The sequence below is a fragment of the Thunnus albacares genome, chromosome 7, assembly GCF_914725855.1.
Source record: "Thunnus albacares chromosome 7, fThuAlb1.1, whole genome shotgun sequence".
NCBI classification, from domain to species: domain Eukaryota; kingdom Metazoa; phylum Chordata; class Actinopteri; order Scombriformes; family Scombridae; genus Thunnus; species Thunnus albacares.
Window position 1 is genome coordinate 14,895,238 of NC_058112.1, and position 21,452 is coordinate 14,916,689.

Here is a 21,452-nt window from a genome sequence, read left to right on the forward strand (position 1 = left end):
CTGTTTTTTTCTTTTCAGATCAGTAGCAAAACAGTCACCCTACCGTCACTGCTGTCCATGTTGTTGTCACTAGCAAAATCTGGGAAATCTTAACGTAAGCCCGGTGGATAACCCGAGTTATTACATGGTTATTATGGGGCCTTAAATTGTAGATTGGTGATCAAAGTAAACAGATGTAGCTCTCTACTGTAATCTAGAACAACAGTTCAGATACTCTCATTACTCTCTCCTTCTTAGTACCATACACACAAGCACGGTAATGTAATCAAGACAAAAATGACAAAATCATCAGCTTCACAAAGGTGGATTTTACTTCAGGTTTAACGAATTTGATCACATTTCACTTTACATGTGCTCATATTGGGTCATCCTGTGTAGGAGGCTGTTTTCACATGTTGTACTGGCTGTGATGCCAAAACCACCACCAATAGTGCCAGCACCCTCAGACTGATCTTTCCTGAGGTTTCTTCCATTTTTTACCCTTTAAAGGGTTTTGTTTTGTTATTTTTCTTTAAGGGAGTTTTTTCTTATTGGAACTGAGGGTCTAATAACAGAGGATGTTGCATTGCTGTACAGATTGTACAGCACCCTGAGGCAAATTTGTGGTTTGTGATATTGGGCTATAAAAATAAAATGGACTTGACTTGATCTAAGGAGCTTCTGTTAGAGAGCACTGCAAAACAGTTTATAGTGGCTCAAGTTTGCATTTAGAAAAAAACTATAAGAGTCAAATTCTTTGTAAATATCAAATGCAATGAGTCTTAATTTTGAAACTGACAAAACTGACAGTTTCTGTTAATATGCAAACATATCTGATTGTTTCAGACATCACAGATCTTAGGCAAATAGCACAAAAAAACAATACCAACACATGTCAGTTATGTCAATATTAACTTTAATCTTTGACAACACATTTCATAAATAACATAATTCATTATTGCTTTCTCTAATCTGTATTTAAATGATAATAGAGGCTTGGTCATTGTGGGTTACATAGTGCTTGCAGGACAGTGCAGGAGACAGCGTTTTCATAATTCAACTGTTAAATCAAATGCGACAACATAATACCTAGCGGTTTTAAGAACCTGTGCGCTATTCATTGTCTCGATTTTGCAAAGACAATTGAACAGTTTAGAAACAAACAGCATGACTATTATCTACATAATCAGTAAAGTGTGCCCATAATGGAATCTATTGTTTTATACAGACACAAACAGGATGCCTTTATACAGAAAATATGCCACAAATTCATTACACCATAATAACAAATGGGCACGATTCTATCAAAGATCTAATGAAGCAAAAATATTTACAAGAGAGAAGGAAAAAAAGCTTTCTGACAAAGTGACAAAGACTATTTGAACTGACACAACTGGGACACCAATTTGGCTTCAGTGTTTCACCCACTGAGGATTTCATGAGCACAACTCTGTTCAGTATGTGACCCCAAACTGAATTAAACAATGAGAAACAGGCCAGGCGTTACACAGTATAACATGAGCATAATAAGATAACAGATTAATTATAATATAGACTGGGAACATTATTTTATAGTATAATTACTAAGATATCCAATCAATAAAGTCAAGAAAATGTTTATATAGTAAGGCCTGGGTCCTGATATTTCAGATCACAACACACTTGAGACATAAACAGATTTGGCCATGCATGTGCTTAGTTTAAAATTCAAGTGCAAGCAATACAGCAGTAGGAGGAGAGTTATAGTTGTCATAGGGTCAGAGTAAATGGTGTGAGCTGTGAAGATATGTTCTGTCAATGTGAGATTATGAATGACTCTATTTCTCCTTGAGGAAAACAGAATTTCACAGTGTAAACAAGCATTGGAAAATCAGACTATTTCCTGAAGCAAATACAGTGTGTAAGACATTTACATCAGTGAACAAGGCAATATGTTTGCAGCTCAAGTTGCCGGTGACTCCATCTAGTCCTCTGTCCATTTCATCATAAAGTCACAAGTGTCTGATGTACTTCTTTTTCCGGCACATGGAAAGATGAATATTTTAACCCATCAGAATTCCTGCGGTAGGTTACGATGCAGGGGGCCGATATTCCGCAGTGCTTATCCATCAGGGTCAGAGGTCAACCCCTTTAACCAGCGATGTTTCCAGTGTAATGGTGAACTCGGTGAGTGTGTGTAGGATGCGGGAGAGGGAGTGTACAGCAGCACGGTCCCGTAGCAGCGCGCCTTCCTCGTACATCCGCACTGTCAGCGAACACTCTGCCAGCAGGGGGAGCCACTGAGACAGAAGCCGGTCCCTGTCAAGAAGACAGGTTAATGATCGTTCTATACTGTACATGCATTATGAAGTTCTATTATTACTATTGCCCAGCGCTTTCACTTTAAACCACTCGGCTTGTAAATTGATTTAGTTGTGAAAAAATTGTGACAGCCACAACTGATCTAGGCTTTTTTGAAGATTTTTCTGCGATCAATGCCCAGCTACTACAAGATGAAGGCTGACCTGTCCCTTCCCAAACTGTATGTTATGTAAGAAGGTCAGCGTGAGAAAAACCTCTGAGTGGCGTCATGCTGCAGGCTACTTCCTCCGAGCCTCAGGAAGGAAACTGTTTGACCTTTGCCCAAAATAACGTAACAACCAGGAGGCTTTAAAAGTATTTTCAGACTCTGTTTCAGGTTTAAATATAAATCATAAACCTTTTAGAATGATTTAACCATTTCTTATTTTGTATCAATTACATTACAGTAGTATCAGTCCTATTACAAACTTATTAATGGATTATAAGTCTATGTTGTATTTTGTATTAACTGCTTCAACTTTCTGCTCATTTTTTTGATTTTAATTACCTTTTCCTGACCTATAACTCCTATTACATCCTTGACCATTTAAGGAGATTTCTTCAATTTTTTGCTAACTTTTTTTGCTAATTTTTTGCTAAGGTGTACTGGAGAGTTTTTCTATGTCATTTTTAAAATTGAGACCACTCACCTGACTCCCAGGCAGACGAACAGCTGGAACTTGCCCTCTTTTCCGATGTTTCGGGGTGAAGCATTGATTGCATTGACATAATGGCACAGTGAGTCGCAAGGTGGACCCTTTGTCAGCGTTGATCCATGCAGGTCACCCATCTGATCATCTGTCTCCATGGAAACCACTGCCTTCTCTATGGGAACGAGTTGGTTATAGTTTTAGTTAATGAATTGTTAGAATACAGAAAATACGGTTGCAAAGACAGGTTTTTAACATATCAATCATGCTTTGTCATGTGCAATTTGATATGTCAAATTCATTTTCACTGCCACTAGATGGAGACAGGAAACACAGTCGGAAATTAAACATCACTTTTAATGTTCACTGAATGCTTTTAACAAGCTCACACACACACAACTTACCCACAAAGTCCCAAACAAACACATTCCTCTGGAAAAGACGGTTGGATTTGAACCCATGGAGGAGGAACTTCTCCAAAGAAAGCACCAGACCTCCTTCACCACATAGCAAGACTGTCAAGTTTCCCCTCTGGGAGGATAGAAACGGGAACAGAGTTAATGTGGACACTTTGAACAAATGGCTCATCTTTCAACTTCAGTAAATCCCCTCATATGAGAGACAGACGGCACTGCAATTTTCCAAAATCCTCCACAGAACAATTTATTTATTTTTTGGATTTAAAAAGGCTCCTCTTCCATTTACTGTACTAAGAGAAGATAAACAACACTGAGCAAAGGCTTCTGCATTGAAGATTGTGCAGTGGTATTGTCCTGAGCACTATCTGGCCTGCTATGAAAATATAATAACAAACTGAACTTGAGGCCCATTACAGATAGTAAGTAAAGTGATCCATCAAGTGTCTGCAATGCTTTTAACTTGCTGTTGAGATGAGAGAGGCTAAAGTGATACACAAAAGACACAAATGAGGCCCAGGCCGAACAAGCCGGGGTAATGAACCATGTTGGAGATAAAAATAACACATACAGAGTGTTGAGAGTCTAACACACGGCTGCAGAGATGCTCTTCTTTGCATTAACCGTTTTCTAACCATTTTAGTCTGATAATGATGATGATTTTCCCTTCCAAATTTGAAACATCACATAAAGTTCCAGTTTTTATTTCTGTTGATCTCGTATTAAAAATGACTGTGCGAGCCAACAGCTTAAATGAGTCGAGGGGACACACTCACGATTACAGTCACATACCTCTTGTTCAGGTTTGTGGAAGTGTTTAACAAGGTTATTTGCCGCCTCCCTCATGTCTTCGTGTACTTCAACAGACAACACTCCTGACAAGAGATAAAACAAGAAAGACACGGGGAGCATAGTTATAAATAGAAACATGAGGGAAGAAGAACAGAGACAGAAAGGTGATACTGGAGCTGAATCTGTTATTATTGTAAAGCTCAATAACAAGTAGGGCAGCTATTGTACTGAAGAATGTGTTCTTTGTCAGTACGTACTACTCCGGTTGCCAAGCGATCCCAGCACTGTCCGCATGCTCTGAGAAGGAGAGGCCAGCTCTGGAGGCGTCCCTGTAAACCTTCGAGCATCCTCCTCTCCACCAGGTGACACCAGCTGTCCAATGAGGACTCGCTCCAAGCTGCCATCGCCCACGCCTTTCCCTAGCCATCGGCCACATGGGAACCTGACAGGAAAGAAAGAGACAGTGTTTCATTATATGCAACGTGAAAAAAACGTGATTTATTATACAGGGACATGTCGTAGGTGAGGCCATCTGTTCTAATCAGTGCTGTGTGGTGAGCATGCATTTTTCTAAATAACTTTAATGACCATACTGTTGGTTTGACATGTTTTGAATACAATTTATATTTAGATTCATTTGCTATCTACCAGGCAACAGTTGGTTTCAGTTTATGACAATATGGTATTGTAGTCACTTTTATTTTGCTGTGTTATTGTCGTGATAAAGCAGCTGTAAACAGTTATTTTGAAAAATATTTCTAAGAGGAGCGTTCAAAAGAAGCTCAGACATCCGGTGTTTGACAGGCAGGATCATTAAGATGTCAATGTATCTCACACTTTATCACAGCTGCTTTCCACAAACACATTCTTGCACAGTCAGGGTTTTCTGATGAGACCAAGAGGTCAGAGGGTGAGTCTTACTTGTAGGTGTGTCCAGTGATCTCATTGTAGACCATCACACAGTCAATAAGACACTTGGCCAGCAAGCCAGAGTTCTCCTGTCCCAGCTGCAGGGTGCTCAGTCTGCCGAGGTTCTTGCACTGACAGAAAAAAAGTAACAGTAATTGATGTTGCTTTTTTAGCCATGTGAGGAAAGGCAGCCGAATATCTCAACAACTACAAAGGGGATTGCCATGACATCAAAGGTCCCCTGAGGATGAATCTTACTGATTTTGGTGATCCCACTCTTTTCATGTAGAGCCACCATTCGCCTGACATTTTGTCTCTCACGAAATATCTCAACTACCATTGGATGGATTGCCATTGAATTTGATACAAATAGTTATGGTGCCCCCACATGACCCCTAATGACTTTGGTGATCTTCTGACTTTTCCTCTAACGACACCATGAAGTAGACATGTATGGTTTTTGAGAGAAATGTCACAACAACAATTGTATGGATGGCCATAAAACTTGGTCCAAACATTCATATCCCCCTCAGGATGAATGGTGCTTTGGTTTATGACCAAATACTTGCAAAACTAGTAGGACTGCCATCAGCATCAGCTGAGTGTTTTAGTGCTAATTATTAAATATTAGCATGCTAACACACTAAATTAAGGTGGTGAACAAGACAAACATTACACCTGCTTAGCAACAGCATGTGAGCATTGTCATTATGTGCATGTTAGCATGCTGACATTAGCATTGAGCTCACAGCACCACTGTACAGTCCATGAATGTATAACTGTAAGATAAATATAAAATATAAATCCATGGTACAGTCTCACAGAACTGCTAGCATGTAGACACTTAGTATTTTTTGAATGCATCAGGACTTTACTGTGGAGGTGTGTATACAAACCTGGAAAAAAATTTCTTGTGTATTCTTCGGGATCTGTCTAACTCCTGAATCACCCATTTCTCCTGACACGCACACCCAAGGATCAACTGTTGCCATAGCAATGCTAAGCTTCTTCATTGGTATTATCACAACACGGTATGGAATACCTGGGGAGACACAAGCAACCCAGAGCAAATGTTTACAAAAATGATTAATTTCCTTCATACTTAAATTGACAGAGTTTCTCCACAGTAATGAGTAATCCACATGAATTTGGCCAAACACAACCAGAAGCAGCTTGTCAGTGTCCTTGGAGGCTATAAAACTGCCACAGTGAATTATGTCCTTTTTTCTGCTAAAGTTTACTTACTGATGGAGGTGAAAACGCGTGTGAAGCAGAGGTAGTCCACAGTGTTGAGAGAGAGCAGGTGGAATAAAAACTGCTCCCTTTCTTCCTCACAGAGCAGGAATGCATGGGGTTTATACAGTTGCCTGTCACGGGACATGAAGAGAGCGAAAAAAGTCAAAGTTATGGGACTTAATACAAATGAAATCCAAAATATTCTACTTGTGTTGGCTTAGCAGTAGATTACTTATGAGTGAATTGTGACCTGAGCAGCTCCTGGTTTTTAAGTAGCTCTTTAAGGTGTTGGGAGAGCATTTTCTTCTCCAGGGCAAGATGGATCCAGGCCCGGGCCTGTCCCACCTCAGACAGACCCTCACTCATGGTCTGAATAAACCTGAAAGAAAAACAACAGAAAGGCTGGCATAAGCAGTGAGGATAAAGCTCTAATATTCAATTCAGTTTTTGTATTTAACCCCTTAACATCCACCCTTTTTATAGAATTTTCACCTATTTGGCATACCCAAATGGAAAAGCTTATAACAGAAGAACTGTGCCACGATGCATGTATTAGGCTTCATTTGACAGGTGACATCTTCTAGTTTCTGGAAATGTGCTTGTTTAGCATGTGGCTAAAACACAAAACAAAACTACGTCAGTTCAAATAAGGCTCCAAAAAGTGTTTTTGGTCCTTGTCTATAATGAGTCATATTTGAATAACAATAATTAGGACATGCTTTATGCCAGAACTATGCAGAACAACATCTACCTTCTACATCTTGTCAACCTGTATAAAATTCCAGACTTCTAGGCCTAACGTTATGGGAGCTAGGGAGTTTTTAGTTTGTGGTGTCACTGGTGTCCCCGAACCTCTCCAATCATCTCCAATTGGTCAAATTGTGCAAATTGCTTTTACTCATTACTGCGTGATGCTACCGCTTACAAATAGTTTAAGCGGGTTGCCGGCGACCTGGTGGATTTTAAGAGGTTAATGGCTTTTATCTGAAACAAAATATCTAAGTTTTATTGGTTTATATCATACTTCTATCACACAGATATATCACTCTTCCCACCATCACAGTATGTTTTCTCTCATTACCTCATATCCTGTATTAATGATCCTCTCAGGACGGGAGTGCCATCGTCAAACGTTCTCTGGTCTGAATTGTTAAACCCTGAACATGTAGCAAATTTAGCACCAATGATCATTCAACAATTAACTCAGTGATTTACACAAGAAAAACAAAGCGGTAGGGTTGTGCTCTGACCTGGAGACTCAGCTGGTACCTCCATCTTCCCCTGGGCCGCCTGGTAGTGAAGCAGATGAGACCAAAGAGCGGACTTCCCCTGTTCAGAACAAACACGCTCGTCAACATTCAACCTGTTTATACAGTCGTCTCTGTGTGTTCATGTGCATGATGTGTATTTGTTTATAGTTCCAGATGGGTTTTTTTTTAGGTCATCTGAGCTGGTAATTTGTTAATGTCCGTGTCTGACCTGTTTCAGCTGCAGACCGTAGCCCCAGGTTCTCTCCAGTAGGTCACACAGACCATGGATGAGCGTGTTTTCCTGCAGGCCTGTGATGTTGGCTTCTCCCTGACCCAGTTCTGCGCTCTCCTTCCCCATCCTCTCCATCAACATCCGTTTGGTCTACAAAGCCAGGGAACATATTATGGCGTCAACCTTGAACGGTGACTTAAGAATATAGTCACAGCAACAGTACCTCTTCTATCACACACAGAGAGAGCTCTCACCTTCAGACGACACTCGCTCAGCAGCCCGTCAACAAACTCTCGATGAGTCTGAGTGACGGCTTGAGGCGACGGGTCAAGTAACTTAGACTGACGGAGGTTCTTCCTCGTAAATGTGTGCTTCTGTTGAATAAATAAAAAGGTAATAAATCAGACATTGGCCTTATGAAGTCTTCCTGTGTGCGTCTGTGTGCGTCTGTGTGTGTGTGTGTGTGTGTGTCTGATCAAATGCAAGTACCTGTCTCTGTTCATTGTCCACTCCTGAGTGTTCAGAGACTGTTGATCTCTTGGGGTCGGTCCTGCGTGAGGCTGTGACACGACTGGACCACCTGTTCAGGCGACATAAAAGCAAATTCACAAGTCTGCATGTGTAACGTGTGTTTCTGCAGTTAAAGTACATGCGTGTGTTGGTAAAAAAGTAGACCCTGGCAACTTGTAATATTCTAGTGCCGTAGTTTGAACTTGTCTTGACTAGTGTACCCCCAAAACCCTTTCATGAGCTCAAGTACCCCTTAACCCCACCTGTCTTGTTCCAAATGGGTTAATTTCTATTGATTTTAAGGTTAAGTTAAGATTTGGATGTAACATAAACTATAAGTAGATAATAGCTTTTACAATATTTTTCATACACTTGAATTGTCAATGTTTAGGTCAGTTTGGTCAGGTTTGTAGTTATTGCACTGGCAGGAGCTGGACTTTTACAATACATTTACTCAAGATTATTATCACACCCATTTGAAATCTTATTTAGCTGAGTACCCCCTGGGCTTAGGGTACAAGTACCTCTGGTTAGGAATCACAGTTCAAGTGTATTTTCACTCAACAACAGAAACCACGGCTCACTTGTTTGTGTTTTGTCCCTGTGCAAGAACATCAGCCTGCAGCTTAGGAAAGTAGCCCTGCTGGTGACGACCCTGGCCGATCCTCATGTCCAGCAGGTGAGGGTGTATGGCTGTGTGGTCGGCCTTCAGCAGTCTGCGCTCAATGGACTGGGCTGCAGAGACAAACACAGCAATGGTAAAGATCATGCTGCAGGGATTTCTACTGTAGATAAAAAGGAGTCAAGAAAGTGATGATAAAGACATTTCCAGGGAGGACTTGTGGGTAACGTTTAATGTCACTTCTTACATGAACGTTAGACTGGAACATACAGTATACACCAAACTGGAGTGAAATATGTAACTGATGGTACATCTTAAAAGAGATGAAGCATCTTTTGAGTCTACATGTGAAATATGGTGACACAGACAGCTGAGATACAAATGCTGCATTCTCTGCAGAGGTTGGCAGAACTTCAAAGCAGACATTTAAAGCAGTTTTCATAGGGCACAAAGCCCTGTCCTCCCCTTACATAACGCTCATTCTCCACCACATCCTTTAGTTCACCACTCTCTAGTTCATCTTTACCTCCTTTTTAACACATTGTCTGATTTTTTGTTTTATTTCAATTTCTACTGGAGGAATATTTCCATCAGCTACTATGTTCTGGTATACGAGTTAAGCAACATTGTCCAAACCTTTTATAGAGGAGAAAGAACAATAGTGGTGGTTTCAGAAAGACAGAGCAACATAATCAACATATAAACCCAAACAGACGAGCAGATGGCGACAGATTGGCAGATTTCCTCTGGCATTCACTTCAATCTCATCATTCAGCTCAATCCACCGAAGGAGGTTTCGATTTATTTTCCTGCTATACAAACACTATCTAAATGCTGAGAGGAAACTGCTGAAAAATCCTGATCTTGATTTGTCATAGTCTATCATTAAAATGCACAGCTTAGAGAGACTGAAGTTCCGTCACTTGTATATTTCTCATTGTAAACTTGCACTTCACTGTCAAATGTACATTTAATTCTATAGAAATCAAGACAGGTTGGACTACTGAGCTATAGATGTTTTGATGTTTTTTGCATCTCCTTCAGTTTATAAGACCCACGTATTTACAGTACCTTGTGCCTTACTTGCAGTAATTTGCATGATGTATTATTGTACTTTATTTCACACTCTTGTTTGTGAGCTCTCTCACACTACCTGACTCAAAGAGCATGGTGCATTTCCTGTAACGACAGCCGTGGGCATCCTCCTCGTCGGTGTCATACAGTCGTTCTCTCTCCAGGCGGTTGTCAAACAGCTGCTGCAGTGGCTCCCTATCGGCCCAGCGAGCTATCACCTTCCCATCCACGAAAGATGAAAACATGGAGGTCTCCAGGAACCGAGACAAGAAGTGCAAATGCGTCGCAGGCTGAGCTGAGAGGAAGGAACCCTGAAACATTCAAAAGCAAATATTTCTGTCACAATCGAAAAGTATTTCACTAACACGGAAAAGGGATTGTAACATATCTATTTAAAGATAAACAGCATAAATACAGTAGTTTTATTAGATCCATCTATTGACGTTGTGCACTAACATCTTCTCAAGTACCTTGTCAAAGCTGAATGTCCCTTCTCTGTTGCTCAACCAGGAGTCCAAATCAAGAGCGCTGTGGATGACAAACTCCTCATACCTGCCAAACATGGCAGCAAACCGGCCGGCAAACACCTCCCTCAGCTGAATGTTCAGCTTTGCAGCCTTCATCTCTTCCTCCTCCTCCTCTAACACATGTCCCAGTATCTTCTCCCCATCTGACATTTTGCCTCCTCCACACCTCCTTGCCAGAGCCTGCAGCCTCTCCAGCACCGCCAGCTCCTCGCCTCCGAGGTTCCCATTCCTTCTGTCCTCCATCAGATCCTCCAAGACCAGGCTGCTCAGGCGAGGGGAGGTGGTAGTGGTGGTGGTAGTGGTGGTGGGCTTAGTGGTCACGCCTCCCTGTGGAGGGAGCCCAAAACGCAGCAGTATCTCACTCAGTTCCTGGATGAGCTCAGTCTGGTCTGGAAAAACGGGCAGGTCCTCGGGGGCTTCGACACAGTGATTGTCAATATCCACAAAACACAGGTTGGACTGCGCAGGAGGAATAGACAAAGACAACAGTGAATAACATGCAAACACCCGACTGCAATGAAACAAGGTTCTCAATTGGCTCCTCCATCAGATAATCATTATAGGTTTAACCTGTCACAATGCACACGCTCTAATTCATCTCACGCAGACAAAGTAAGCGAGTTTTAACAGCACTGGAGCATGTACAGAAACATCCAATTAAGATCAGAGATGAAGATTTACGTTTCCTTAATAGATTCTTGGTATTTCACCGTTATAAACCCTCAGAGGATATTAGCATGTGGAGGATTATCTAAACGTTATCACTGCAACAGGAGAAACTGTGGAAACCAGCAAAAAAAAAAGAAATCAGGCTTTTGCACCAGCAAACAAATAACAAAAGCTGTGCCCATGAAGCTGCTGAGTAATGAATAATCGCACTTTGTGAAAAAGATAGGCACTGATTTAAAAAAAAAAAAAAAAAAAAAAAAAAAAGGCCTTTGTAAGCAGCAGTGGAGCACAGCCCAGTCAGCAGCAACACAACCTTCAACAGTGACCTCAGACAGTCGGTTTAAAGCCTCAGGGGAAGTTGGGAGATGTACTGTAGAGCGGACAGTCGCAGACAGAGGAGCTTCATCCTCCTAGTCTTCCTCGTCAATGTCTGTTCATCATCAATTTGATTTAAAGAGGACATTTAGACAAAGAGAGGAACCGAAGTAGTAGATGCAACGATTAAAAATATAATAAAGACTGAGTTTTTCTTTCAGATTCAGAGCTTAAACATATTTTATTTCCCCATTATTAACTCATGCTCCCATTTCTACAATGAGTTTCCCTGTACATCAATATTATGGAAGACTGCTTAAACGTTTAAATGTATTGCTGTTACAGACAAATTCCAAACAAACATACATGTATGATTGAAGTATTTCCCCCTTTCTTGCAAATTACCCCCCATAAATCAACTCGTGCAACTCAAGAAATAAGTGGTGATCCCTAATTCACATTAATTATTCAGCCAGTCCCATTATTCTGGATCTCTGCTGCTCTGCGGTTTTGCTTTCATCCCCCCGAGCTGTCTTTCTACTGCCTCCTTTCTGGGGCAGAGCGACTTCAAAGAGGCTTCAGTGAGATATTCATGCAGCAGAAAGTGATCTCGGATTGCAGGATTGGATTTGTGAAAGCGGGGGCAGCTCTGAGGAAATGTATCGTCTCGGTTCGACAGGCCGGAGGCTGAGGGCAAATTCCCATGCACGCAGAATGGAGGAGATCAGCAAAATGGATGGAAAAGCATTTCAAGTTTAACAAAAACATTTCAGATCTTTTTATACGAATCTCCTGCACAATCCTGAAATTCTGACCGGTATGTTCACACAGGAAACCTGCAGATGCCATTTACATGTTGTTGAGTGTTATACCTCATGTGGTAGGTGGAGGGAGGATCGCTGAGCTCCTTCTCTGCGCTGGATTCCCAACATGAACGGCACGGGAGCATCCAGCAGGTGATGTAATGGTGCAGAGACGATGGGCAGGTACATGTGTTGCCACTGGAATGGGAATAACAAAGTGGTGATGCCCTCCGCCACAGTCATCAAATGCTGGTAGTCTGAGGAGACAAGAAAATCAAGAGAGAGATGGAGAGATATTAGCTTGAATTGCAATGCACCCAGGAAAACCTAATTTTGAAGGAATTAGGTTTTAATCAAGCTGTTTATATGAGTTGCTTATATAGATACTTAATCCATATTTCTGTTTACAGGCTACAGATCATTGCCCAAATTACTGAATGAGGACACCCTTTTCTCATTAAGTTAGATTTCCCTGCAGTATTTAACCCATCTGTCATGCTGTTACTGTAGGTTACATGTGTGACTAACTTAGTGTGTAAAGGCTGTTTTCATTTTGTGTCACGTCTTGTATAAATAGCTTGTCTATTTCTATTAATTCCACATTTAGTGTCATCTTATTACATAACCATTTTGAAAAGCCAGTTAGCTTATGAGATGTCAACAAATGATATGTTGCCACATTGTGCTGCTAAATTCTGCAAAAACACTGATAGATTTGATCAGTGGAGATGCTCTTCAATATGCTCTTAAAACTAATGTCTCAATCACAGTAATAATATGTCCCTTCAGCTCTGCTTACTCTGACAATGATTTGCATTGTTTATGTGGTTATTTCATGTTTGGAGTGTCATTTCAATCATGCTAATTGATGAAAGTGAATTGAAGTGAAAGTGAACAGTGCTTACCGTGAGAGCAGAGCAGAACCTGTGTCTCCAGAAGTGCACAGGTAAGTAGTTGAACCATATTGTCCACACCGAGCAGGCTGAATGCCTCTCCAAGAGGGTACTCTCCAAGTGGAAGCTCACCTGGCCCGGGCCGCTGGCACAAGATGGGTCCCTGTACCCCGTGAAACCTCAGTGACCTGCCGGGTGGAGGTAGGGGCACCTCGTACAGGATGTTGTGGATGTAGCTCTCCAGAGGGAGGGGCGGGGCTGTGTGCGACGTCACAGCCTGGTGCAGCTGAGACAGGAACTGTCGAGCAGCTTGAAGGAAGGGGAGCGGCGTGAGGAGGCAGAGGGCTTTGGACACATACAGGGTGTCACGTGCTGGGTCAAAGGAGGCCGCGCAGCCCAGGCAGGCGGAAACCCCGGCTAGAGACTCGGCGTCCGACTCATCCAAGCTGCTCACAAGCGAGTCCATACTGGAGGTGGAGGGTGAGGAGGCAGATGAAGACGAGGAAGAGGGAGAGGAGGAGGATGACGAGGAGTGGTGCTCTACATGGTGCATCTGGTAGAGTGTCTGCATGGCGGTGATGATCTGAGCACTGGTCACCTCCTCGTAGAAAGTGTGGACAAAGCCGTAAGAACGCGTGCCGTCGTCAAAAGTAATAGTGAATGAGTGGAACTGAGAATCGAGTCTGTCTGCTTGAGTGCGGAAGGACAGACCCCTCGGCATACAGAGCTGAGGATGAAGTGGTAAAGAAAGAGGAGGAAGGAGAGGATAAAATGTAAGAGAAGGTTTAGAATAAAGTGGCAGAAGTAGAGACAAATCATAACAATTATATCAATAACTGATACTGTGCATAAGGAACAGTGGATTTTCTAAACTATGCTCATGTTTTCTGGAGTCGCACTGAACTAAAGCATTTCTAGCACAATGTAAAAGGAACCATAAATGACATATTGAACTCTCCGGTAGAGAACATAAAGGATGCTGTACCAAGATACTTGACAAAAAATAAGCTTTAAGCAAAACAGGAAACAGGTGAAAAGCTGATCCTTACATTGGCTTTATGTTGTCTGGAAATGTATTTAATGCAAATCTAAATTGATCTTCTGGGGGAGAAAGGTTGTTTGTTTGTTTTTACAGAAATTTTAGAAAAAGTGAGTACCCCATTTGTTCTATGGTATGTTGTAATTGTGTTACTGTCACATGTATTTGTTTCCAAATCTGAAAACCAAATAAAATCATAAAAAGTATAAAAAAGAACAATGATTTTCTAATAATTTCAGCATAACATAAAACAAAGTGGTGTCTCTCTAGCAAGCAAAGCAAGGCCCCATATAGGAATGAATTCATTTCCATCTGACAACAATCTTTTGAGGCTTGTGCTTTCATCATCCTGACCTGCTTTTCCAACAGAGAACAATGAACACCTTCTATGAGAATATATCCTGTTAGAGGCAAAAATACATGGCTCCTTGCATGCTTTTGTTCCAGATGATTTTATTGTCACGTCTCTCTCCTTTGTCTTTTTTAACATAATTCATTTTCACTAGTTGAAAGAGCTACAAAATGTTTACCCTTCAAACATGCCACATCATGTCCTCCCATATGGTTCAACTGTTGTGAGAATAAATGACCATTTGTGTGAAATCCTGAATCTCACCATGTTGACAGCATCTTTATTGAAGGGGTTCCTCTCTGTGTTTTCAGGGTAGTGCACCAGGACCCTCGACTTGAAGGACCGCCGAATGGGGCTCTGCTCGAAGCCCTCACCTGAAAGAGACCCGGAGAGAGAGGGGGAAAAAAAAGTATTAGCGCTGAGTGATCTTTGACCTTTATCACTGCTGAATCAGAATTCATGACGGGACACAGAGGACAGAACAGAACAGAGGACATCACAAAATGACAACAACTTTGATTTATGAAGAAGCACGGACTGTACGACCTTGTCTGACACACTCTGTAAAATAAAAAATAAAAAATAAAAAGTTCATCTGTTATCGACAGCAAGGTCCACTCCACAGCAAAGACCATTCCAAGGATTATGTAACTCAACTCATTACCATAGAGATAGACTGGGAGAGCGGTACAGCAGCCCCCAACCCTGACACGCTGTGGTAGGAAACATTTTACGCTTCTTAGAGGTGCACAAGATAGAAATGTGCTCAGGAGAAAGGATGAAAGATTTCTCTATAACAACTACATGTACACGAATGACTGAATTTGCAGTGTATGCAGGAAATGTATTCCTAAATTCACACTGCACATTTGATGCATTGCCCCGTCTGGCTTAAGTTTCTCTCCCTCTCAGTCTCTGCACCTTGCGTCAGCTTCTAGCTCCAGTTACATACAGAGTGCTGTCTGTGTGAGCATGAGTGTGTGGAGAAGAGATAGCAGGCAAAAGAAAGAGACTGACAGTAGTGAATGAGGGACTTTCATTATTCATCCACTTTCTAAGGGGGATGCCCTTGAACAGTACTCTTCACTGTATTCCCATGGACTCCCAGAGTTCGGCTGTAACTCACATCGGCGTACTACAAGAACAAAAACAACTGCAAATGGCAAACTAACAGTCTTCTCTCAGCTGCCAGCCGTGACGCACTCATTCAGCATTCGGGAACATCCACCTCACCTGCCAATGAGATGACGCACAGGACCCCAAGAGAGGAAACTGCACTGTAGGCTGAGTGAGAAATGAGCACCTCTTCAAATTAAACTGAGTCAGACTGGTAGGTGGGAGACAGAAGCTAACAGATCACTGTGACGAGAGGAGGGAGTCAATGTTCTTTGCTAAGGATACAAATTGGCACTGAGAGACAGAAAGGAGCCTAGGAGAAGGACAACTAGTTGCCATGGTAGCCGTTTCCACCGTGGCCTCAAAGATAACCATCAAGACAAAGCTCGTCAGTGGTTACGTCACCCCAAATTTTAGCAGCTGACCCAATTAAAACCCACACTCCTCTTGACATGAGCTCCCACCTAAAGAGTTTATACAAACCAGAGTCTCTCAAGGTTTGCATTAACAGAACGGAGAAAGAAGGAGGTTTGTTTTAGTGTTTGAATGAAAGCTTAAATGGCTGTTTCAGTTAGGCAGTAATTAGTATGTTTCCTTCTCTTACCACATTAACACACACACACACACACACACACACACACAAGAAACTGTAAATGAGCCAATGAGAGGCAGAACTCTTTACATCATCAGTGGGGCTGCAACCAATTACCATTTTCATTATGGATTCATCTGCAGATTATTTTTTTGATTGTTTGGTCTATAAAATAACAAAATAGTGACAAATGTTCATCACTATTTCCTAAAATCCAAGATTCAAATTGCATGTTTTGTCCAACCAACAGTCCAAAACCCAAATATATTTAGTTTATTATCACATAAGACAAAGAAAAACAGCAAATTCTCACCAGTGAAATGCTGCCATTTTTGTTTAAATCAATTCAACCATTACTTGATTATCAATAGTTGCAAATTCATTTCCACGGTTTCAGCTCTACTCATCAAGTCCTCATTACTGTCACTGTAGAAACAACATTGTGAATATCATTTCTTTGGATGACAAAAACAAAAAGTGCCTCATATTCACTCCAGTGTTCAGATATTCATCACAAAGATTTATGGTCCCAAATGGTCGTCCATCCGTGAAACAGGAGCACTTCATCAGGGATGATTGAACAAGAATAGAGGTAGACATCTGTCTGTCATACTCAGCAGCTGAATTACCCCCACCGTCCCATTCATCACATGAGTAGATGAGGACAGATATAAAAAGTGGATAGGGATTAAAATGACAGCAAATATAATAATAGACTCCTTTTTTTGGCTCAAACAATTTAAATCACAGTGTCTTTCCAATACGGATTTGTCCTTTCACTGAAGGTGAACCGTATGACAAAAAAAAATTAAATTTTTGCTTTTCATCTAAGCCTGAGACACAGACGTGGTGCTGGGCTCATATGCTTAAAATAAATAGGGATAAAAGTGTTGAGAACCTAAAAATAAAATGACTCAGCCTTGATATCTGCTTACACTTGTAAAAACAAGACAAGTGCAAGATATTTTCATGTCTTTCCAGTCATTTCAACAGCACATATTAGCTATCAAATGTTCGGTCAGGGAGTTCTCGTCCTCCACTGATGTCATCCCCCTGTGACTGTCATCTGGCCTGAACGGGCGCTGAAGCCTCGGCCATTCAGCATTCCAACAGGCAACGTCATGTGAAATTTGATTAGGCTGCAGAAAACACACACAGTGGCATCTATTGAGAAGCCAACAAGAGCAGATTGTCTCTCGGTAGGCCTTCACTAATTACACATACACACACAAAAAGAGATACTGTGCAACCTCACACATCTCGACTCTTATATGACTAGTGCACGTGAGGGAATAAACATGTCTTGCTTGACTGCAGCTTATGTGTATGCAAAGACAAACATATTCACACACACAGACAGAAATCCCTTGAAAGGAGCAGAGCCCCCCTGCTGCAGTGGGCATGAGATGACCTGCTGTTACATAAGCAGATTGGTGGAGCTCAGATATACAAGCCAGTGACGCTGTCACTCGCCGCAGGGAGCCAGCTATCAAAGCCCCCACTGGTCAGTTAGAATGCTTAATAATCTGCAGCTTGAAACATAGCAGGACTATCAGTTGTCCCCTTGCAGCTAATGATACAGAGCTTGTCCTAAATATACATTTTTCTTGTCTCTATTAGAGCGATTATTCAAATGAGTTGTTGTCTGAAAAAGAGAAAAAAAAAAAAAAATCAAGTTACAGCCATATTTTCCCCTGAGGAGCTGCGCAACATGAGCTACATTTCTGCTACCAAGAACACAGGGTGTGACTATTGCTTGTGCTCCACATCTCAAACCTGGAAGTGACTTTTAAATATGTTGGTTATTAGCACACAAGCTCACAAAGACATGGGCAAAGACGCAAGAACCGACACACACAGCAGAACTCGTGTAGATGTCACAGAAGGACTCCTGAGTGAATCTGTCAACAACTCAGCATGGAAGAAAACAACGCCACCTAATATGTCTATTTCTAACAGTGCTACCCACCACAAATAAAACCATCACGAGCCCTAGACACAGGCAGCATCACTGCAGCTGTCATCACCGTGGCAACCCCCACATCCACCAACACTAACAGCATCCTTTTAACTTCCCTTTTGGCTTTTAGTGAGAAAAAAAGGACAGAAGTGTTTTGGATAGAAAGGTGAAGGGACCATCTGTATCTGAGATGATGGAGGCAAATCAGCCGTTGTAGAGGGTTTATCACTGCTTTTTCACTCAGAACAGTGTAATCTGGCATCTCTCGCTCTTTCTCACACATACATACGCACATCACATCACACAGCCCTGGGTTAACCATGAACAGTTGCCTGGCACATCCATCTGTGTTCCAGCTTGATCAGGCAGGATGTCATGCTGTCGTCCTCTTTCTGTTCAAACCTCATTCTGCAGAGTTCCTTATCCAGATGTAGCAGTGAATGACTTGCAGAAAACAAAGCTGTATTCTCAATAATCTTACTATAGGGTGTTGAAAATCCGATCAAATATGTAGATATGTAATGCTTTTTAAAGCAGATGGATGACAAAAAGGACAAGACCGTGTGATAATACAGAATAAATCTTACTTTAAATTCAATCAAACTGCTTCAAATTTAGAGAAAAATTTTCTTGGATTTTGTGTTTTTGTGTGTCACTCTTTCATAACAAGAACATATACACAACACTGTATATGTTCAGAGATTTAAATTGAACAGAATCCTGCCAAAAATATTCAGATCAATCAATAAACTAAAATGATTTTATACTTCTATAATCGCAGATATTAAATTGTCAACAACGCTTTGAAAAAAACTGAAATTTGGGGTCCAATGAAAACATATTTAAATGTCACCTCAACAAACACACAGACACACACACAGACACACACACACAAATAGGCCTATAGGTGTTTTCCCTTCAGTATAATCAAACATTATCATCGGCTGTGTATTTTTGCAGCAAGGATTTGTTGACACATCTTTCATGTTTATGGACCATCTACTGCACCTGCTCCATCGTCCGGCTCCAGGCCCGTCTCTGCATCCACTCCACACACAACAAAATAGTGGGCGAAACGGCAAGAAGCCGATCCTGCTGCCGCTGCGGTGCCGTTCATCCTCGACGCGTTTTATGGGTGAAGAGAGCTCCGTTTGCTTCTACTTAACGTGATGGATGTTCATAGCTGATGCGGCTCAATCCTAAATGTCGTCCGTCCTTTGCTGATCCGCGTTACTGGGTGTTGTTCGCCTGCACTCTCTGATCCGACTGATGGGAGCATAGGACGGTACAACGCTGCTCATCTCGGCTGTTCACAGGGGGAGGAGGCTGTGTGTAGGCCCGGGAGGGAGGGGAGCAGAGAGGAGAGAGGAGAGAGGGAGGGAGACAAAGACCTGAACGCATCATCACACCAATGGTTAAACAGCTTCATTTTAAAGGGTGTTATCGAAATTCATCATCAGTGTTTTTCCAATCCTGGTCCTGCATGTTTTAGATGTTTCTCTCTTCCAACACACCTGACTCAAATGATCAGCTCGTCATCAAGCTCTGCAGAGGCCTGATCATACAATCAGGTGTGTTGGAGTGGGGAAACATCTAAAAATGCAGGACCAGGATTGGAAAAAACACCGTCCTGCATCACAGCAGTCATGATTTGTGAGTCTTAGCTTGCTTGTCAAAGACACACACACACACTCACTCCTTTAGCCTCAGGCACATGTGCTGTTATTTTGACACACAGCATCAAACACTTGGTTATGTAGTGAATTTATTTTTTCTAGTGGTTTTGTTTCTCACACAAGCAGAGTGCTGAAAGATGTACCAAACATGCCTCGTTTATTAGCAGAAATAGATTCCTTACTCACCTCTGTTATAAACAGAAATCCACAAGACTCATAGACTCATTCAGCTTCCTTTTCCTCACAAATGACACATTTTATGACACATCTGATTTTTCCCCCATATGTATGCGCCTGTCCTTTTTGTTTTGTCTGTTTCCCTTTTTTCTCTTCTTACTTTTCATAAGTTTTATACATTTATTGCATTTGTCTTATTTTTATTTGCATGTTTATCATCATTTTGTTTCTGTGACTCTTGATTCATGCGACGTTGAACCTTTTGTCTGCCTGTATATTTATGACTGTTCTGTTCCCATGTTGAGATTTTAAAAAAGTCATGGTTTGTCAAAGGAAAAAAGTGAATTTTCAGTGACCAGGAAAGCATATAATGAATAATTTTACATATATATATGATATTTAATATACATTCATTTTAATATTATTAAATTTAGGCTACAGTGGCACCTTTAATTGTAGACATTTCACACACAAAGGTAATTCAAAGTGCTTAACAAAATGGATTAAAACATTAAAAAGGAAGTACAGCATAAACTATTAAAATGCTAATTAAAAATGTTAAGAAGAAATTTAAAAATTTAAACTAGAGAGAAATTAATACTAAATAGAAATGATGTAAAGGGGCACTCCACTGTCTTTACAGATGAAGATCAGTTTACTCATCATCGGAGTGCTGCTCAGTCTTCTGCGGCTCTGGAGGAGCTCTCTGAAGTCTGAGAAAAGACCACTAAAGATGCCTCTGGTTTTATCTCCACAGACCAAAAAGTATTTAAATATAGGCTATATGTGGAGTTTATAACACTGTAGTTTGTCAGGAAACAGTGAAATACACATTTAAGTTGCATTATGTGAAATGTAGGATCAAGTGTTTGTGGAGCTTGACCCACACAAGGGACTTAAAGTCTGTTTATCTCAGCTTCTGCTGTTTTGATTCTGTCTATTCTTTTTTTTTAACCTGTCTCGTGTGAGTCACCTGACTTTATGGAAATGCTACTTCCATAAATCACTGGAGTAACCCTTTAAGGTTCAGTCAGCGACAGTGGAGAACAAACAAGTTTTCAACCCAGATAAGTCAGGGCTGTTTCAGCTCTGTGGTGACAGTAATCTTTATGACAGTGACTAAATGTTGCCTCTTGATATGTAGTTTCTGGGAACAGTTAGGAGACCACTACTGGATGACCTGGGGGCTGAGGGGGTTCATATGATAAAAAACAGTCAGAGGTCCTCAGCCACAAAGAGGGCATTTGTACATCTGACAGCCAGTGCAGAGAGAATTGATGTAATTTGTTCAGTTTTCCTCGTCTTCGTCAGGAATCTAGCAGC

At 41.4% G+C, this 21,452-nt stretch overlaps 1 protein-coding gene across 1 annotated transcript; it reads right to left on the minus strand.

Annotated features, from left to right (window-relative positions):
* Nucleotides 1-878: 878 nt before the first annotated feature.
* LOC122986236 (DENN domain-containing protein 5B-like) lies at nt 879-20,662 on the minus strand. The gene is made up of 21 exons (XM_044357396.1): nt 19,285-20,662; nt 14,873-14,982; nt 13,230-13,944; nt 12,394-12,581; nt 10,481-10,996; nt 10,090-10,321; nt 8,899-9,049; nt 8,294-8,384; nt 8,059-8,178; nt 7,802-7,954; nt 7,573-7,651; nt 7,404-7,479; nt 6,573-6,701; nt 6,332-6,453; nt 5,983-6,128; nt 5,099-5,217; nt 4,435-4,619; nt 4,178-4,260; nt 3,374-3,500; nt 2,970-3,144; nt 879-2,277 (listed from the first exon to the last, which is right to left on the minus strand). Exons 1-21 carry the CDS (start codon nt 19,391-19,393, stop codon nt 2,094-2,096), a joined length of 3,810 nt encoding a protein of 1,269 aa, XP_044213331.1. The 5' UTR covers nt 19,394-20,662; the 3' UTR covers nt 879-2,093.
* Between the last annotated feature and the right edge of the window lie 790 nt (nt 20,663-21,452).

Coding starts and splice junctions, on each gene's coding strand:
- LOC122986236 (XM_044357396.1), bottom strand. CDS start 19,393: ATGAACGGCACCGCAGCGGCAGCAGGATCGGCTTCTTGCCGTTTCGCC. Junction 6,129..6,331: donor ACGCGTTTTCACCTCCATCA/GTAAGTAAACTT, acceptor GTGTCTCCCCAG/GTATTCCATACCGTGTTGTG. Junction 4,261..4,434: donor ATCGCTTGGCAACCGGAGTA/GTACGTACTGAC, acceptor ATCTCTTGTCAG/GAGTGTTGTCTGTTGAAGTA.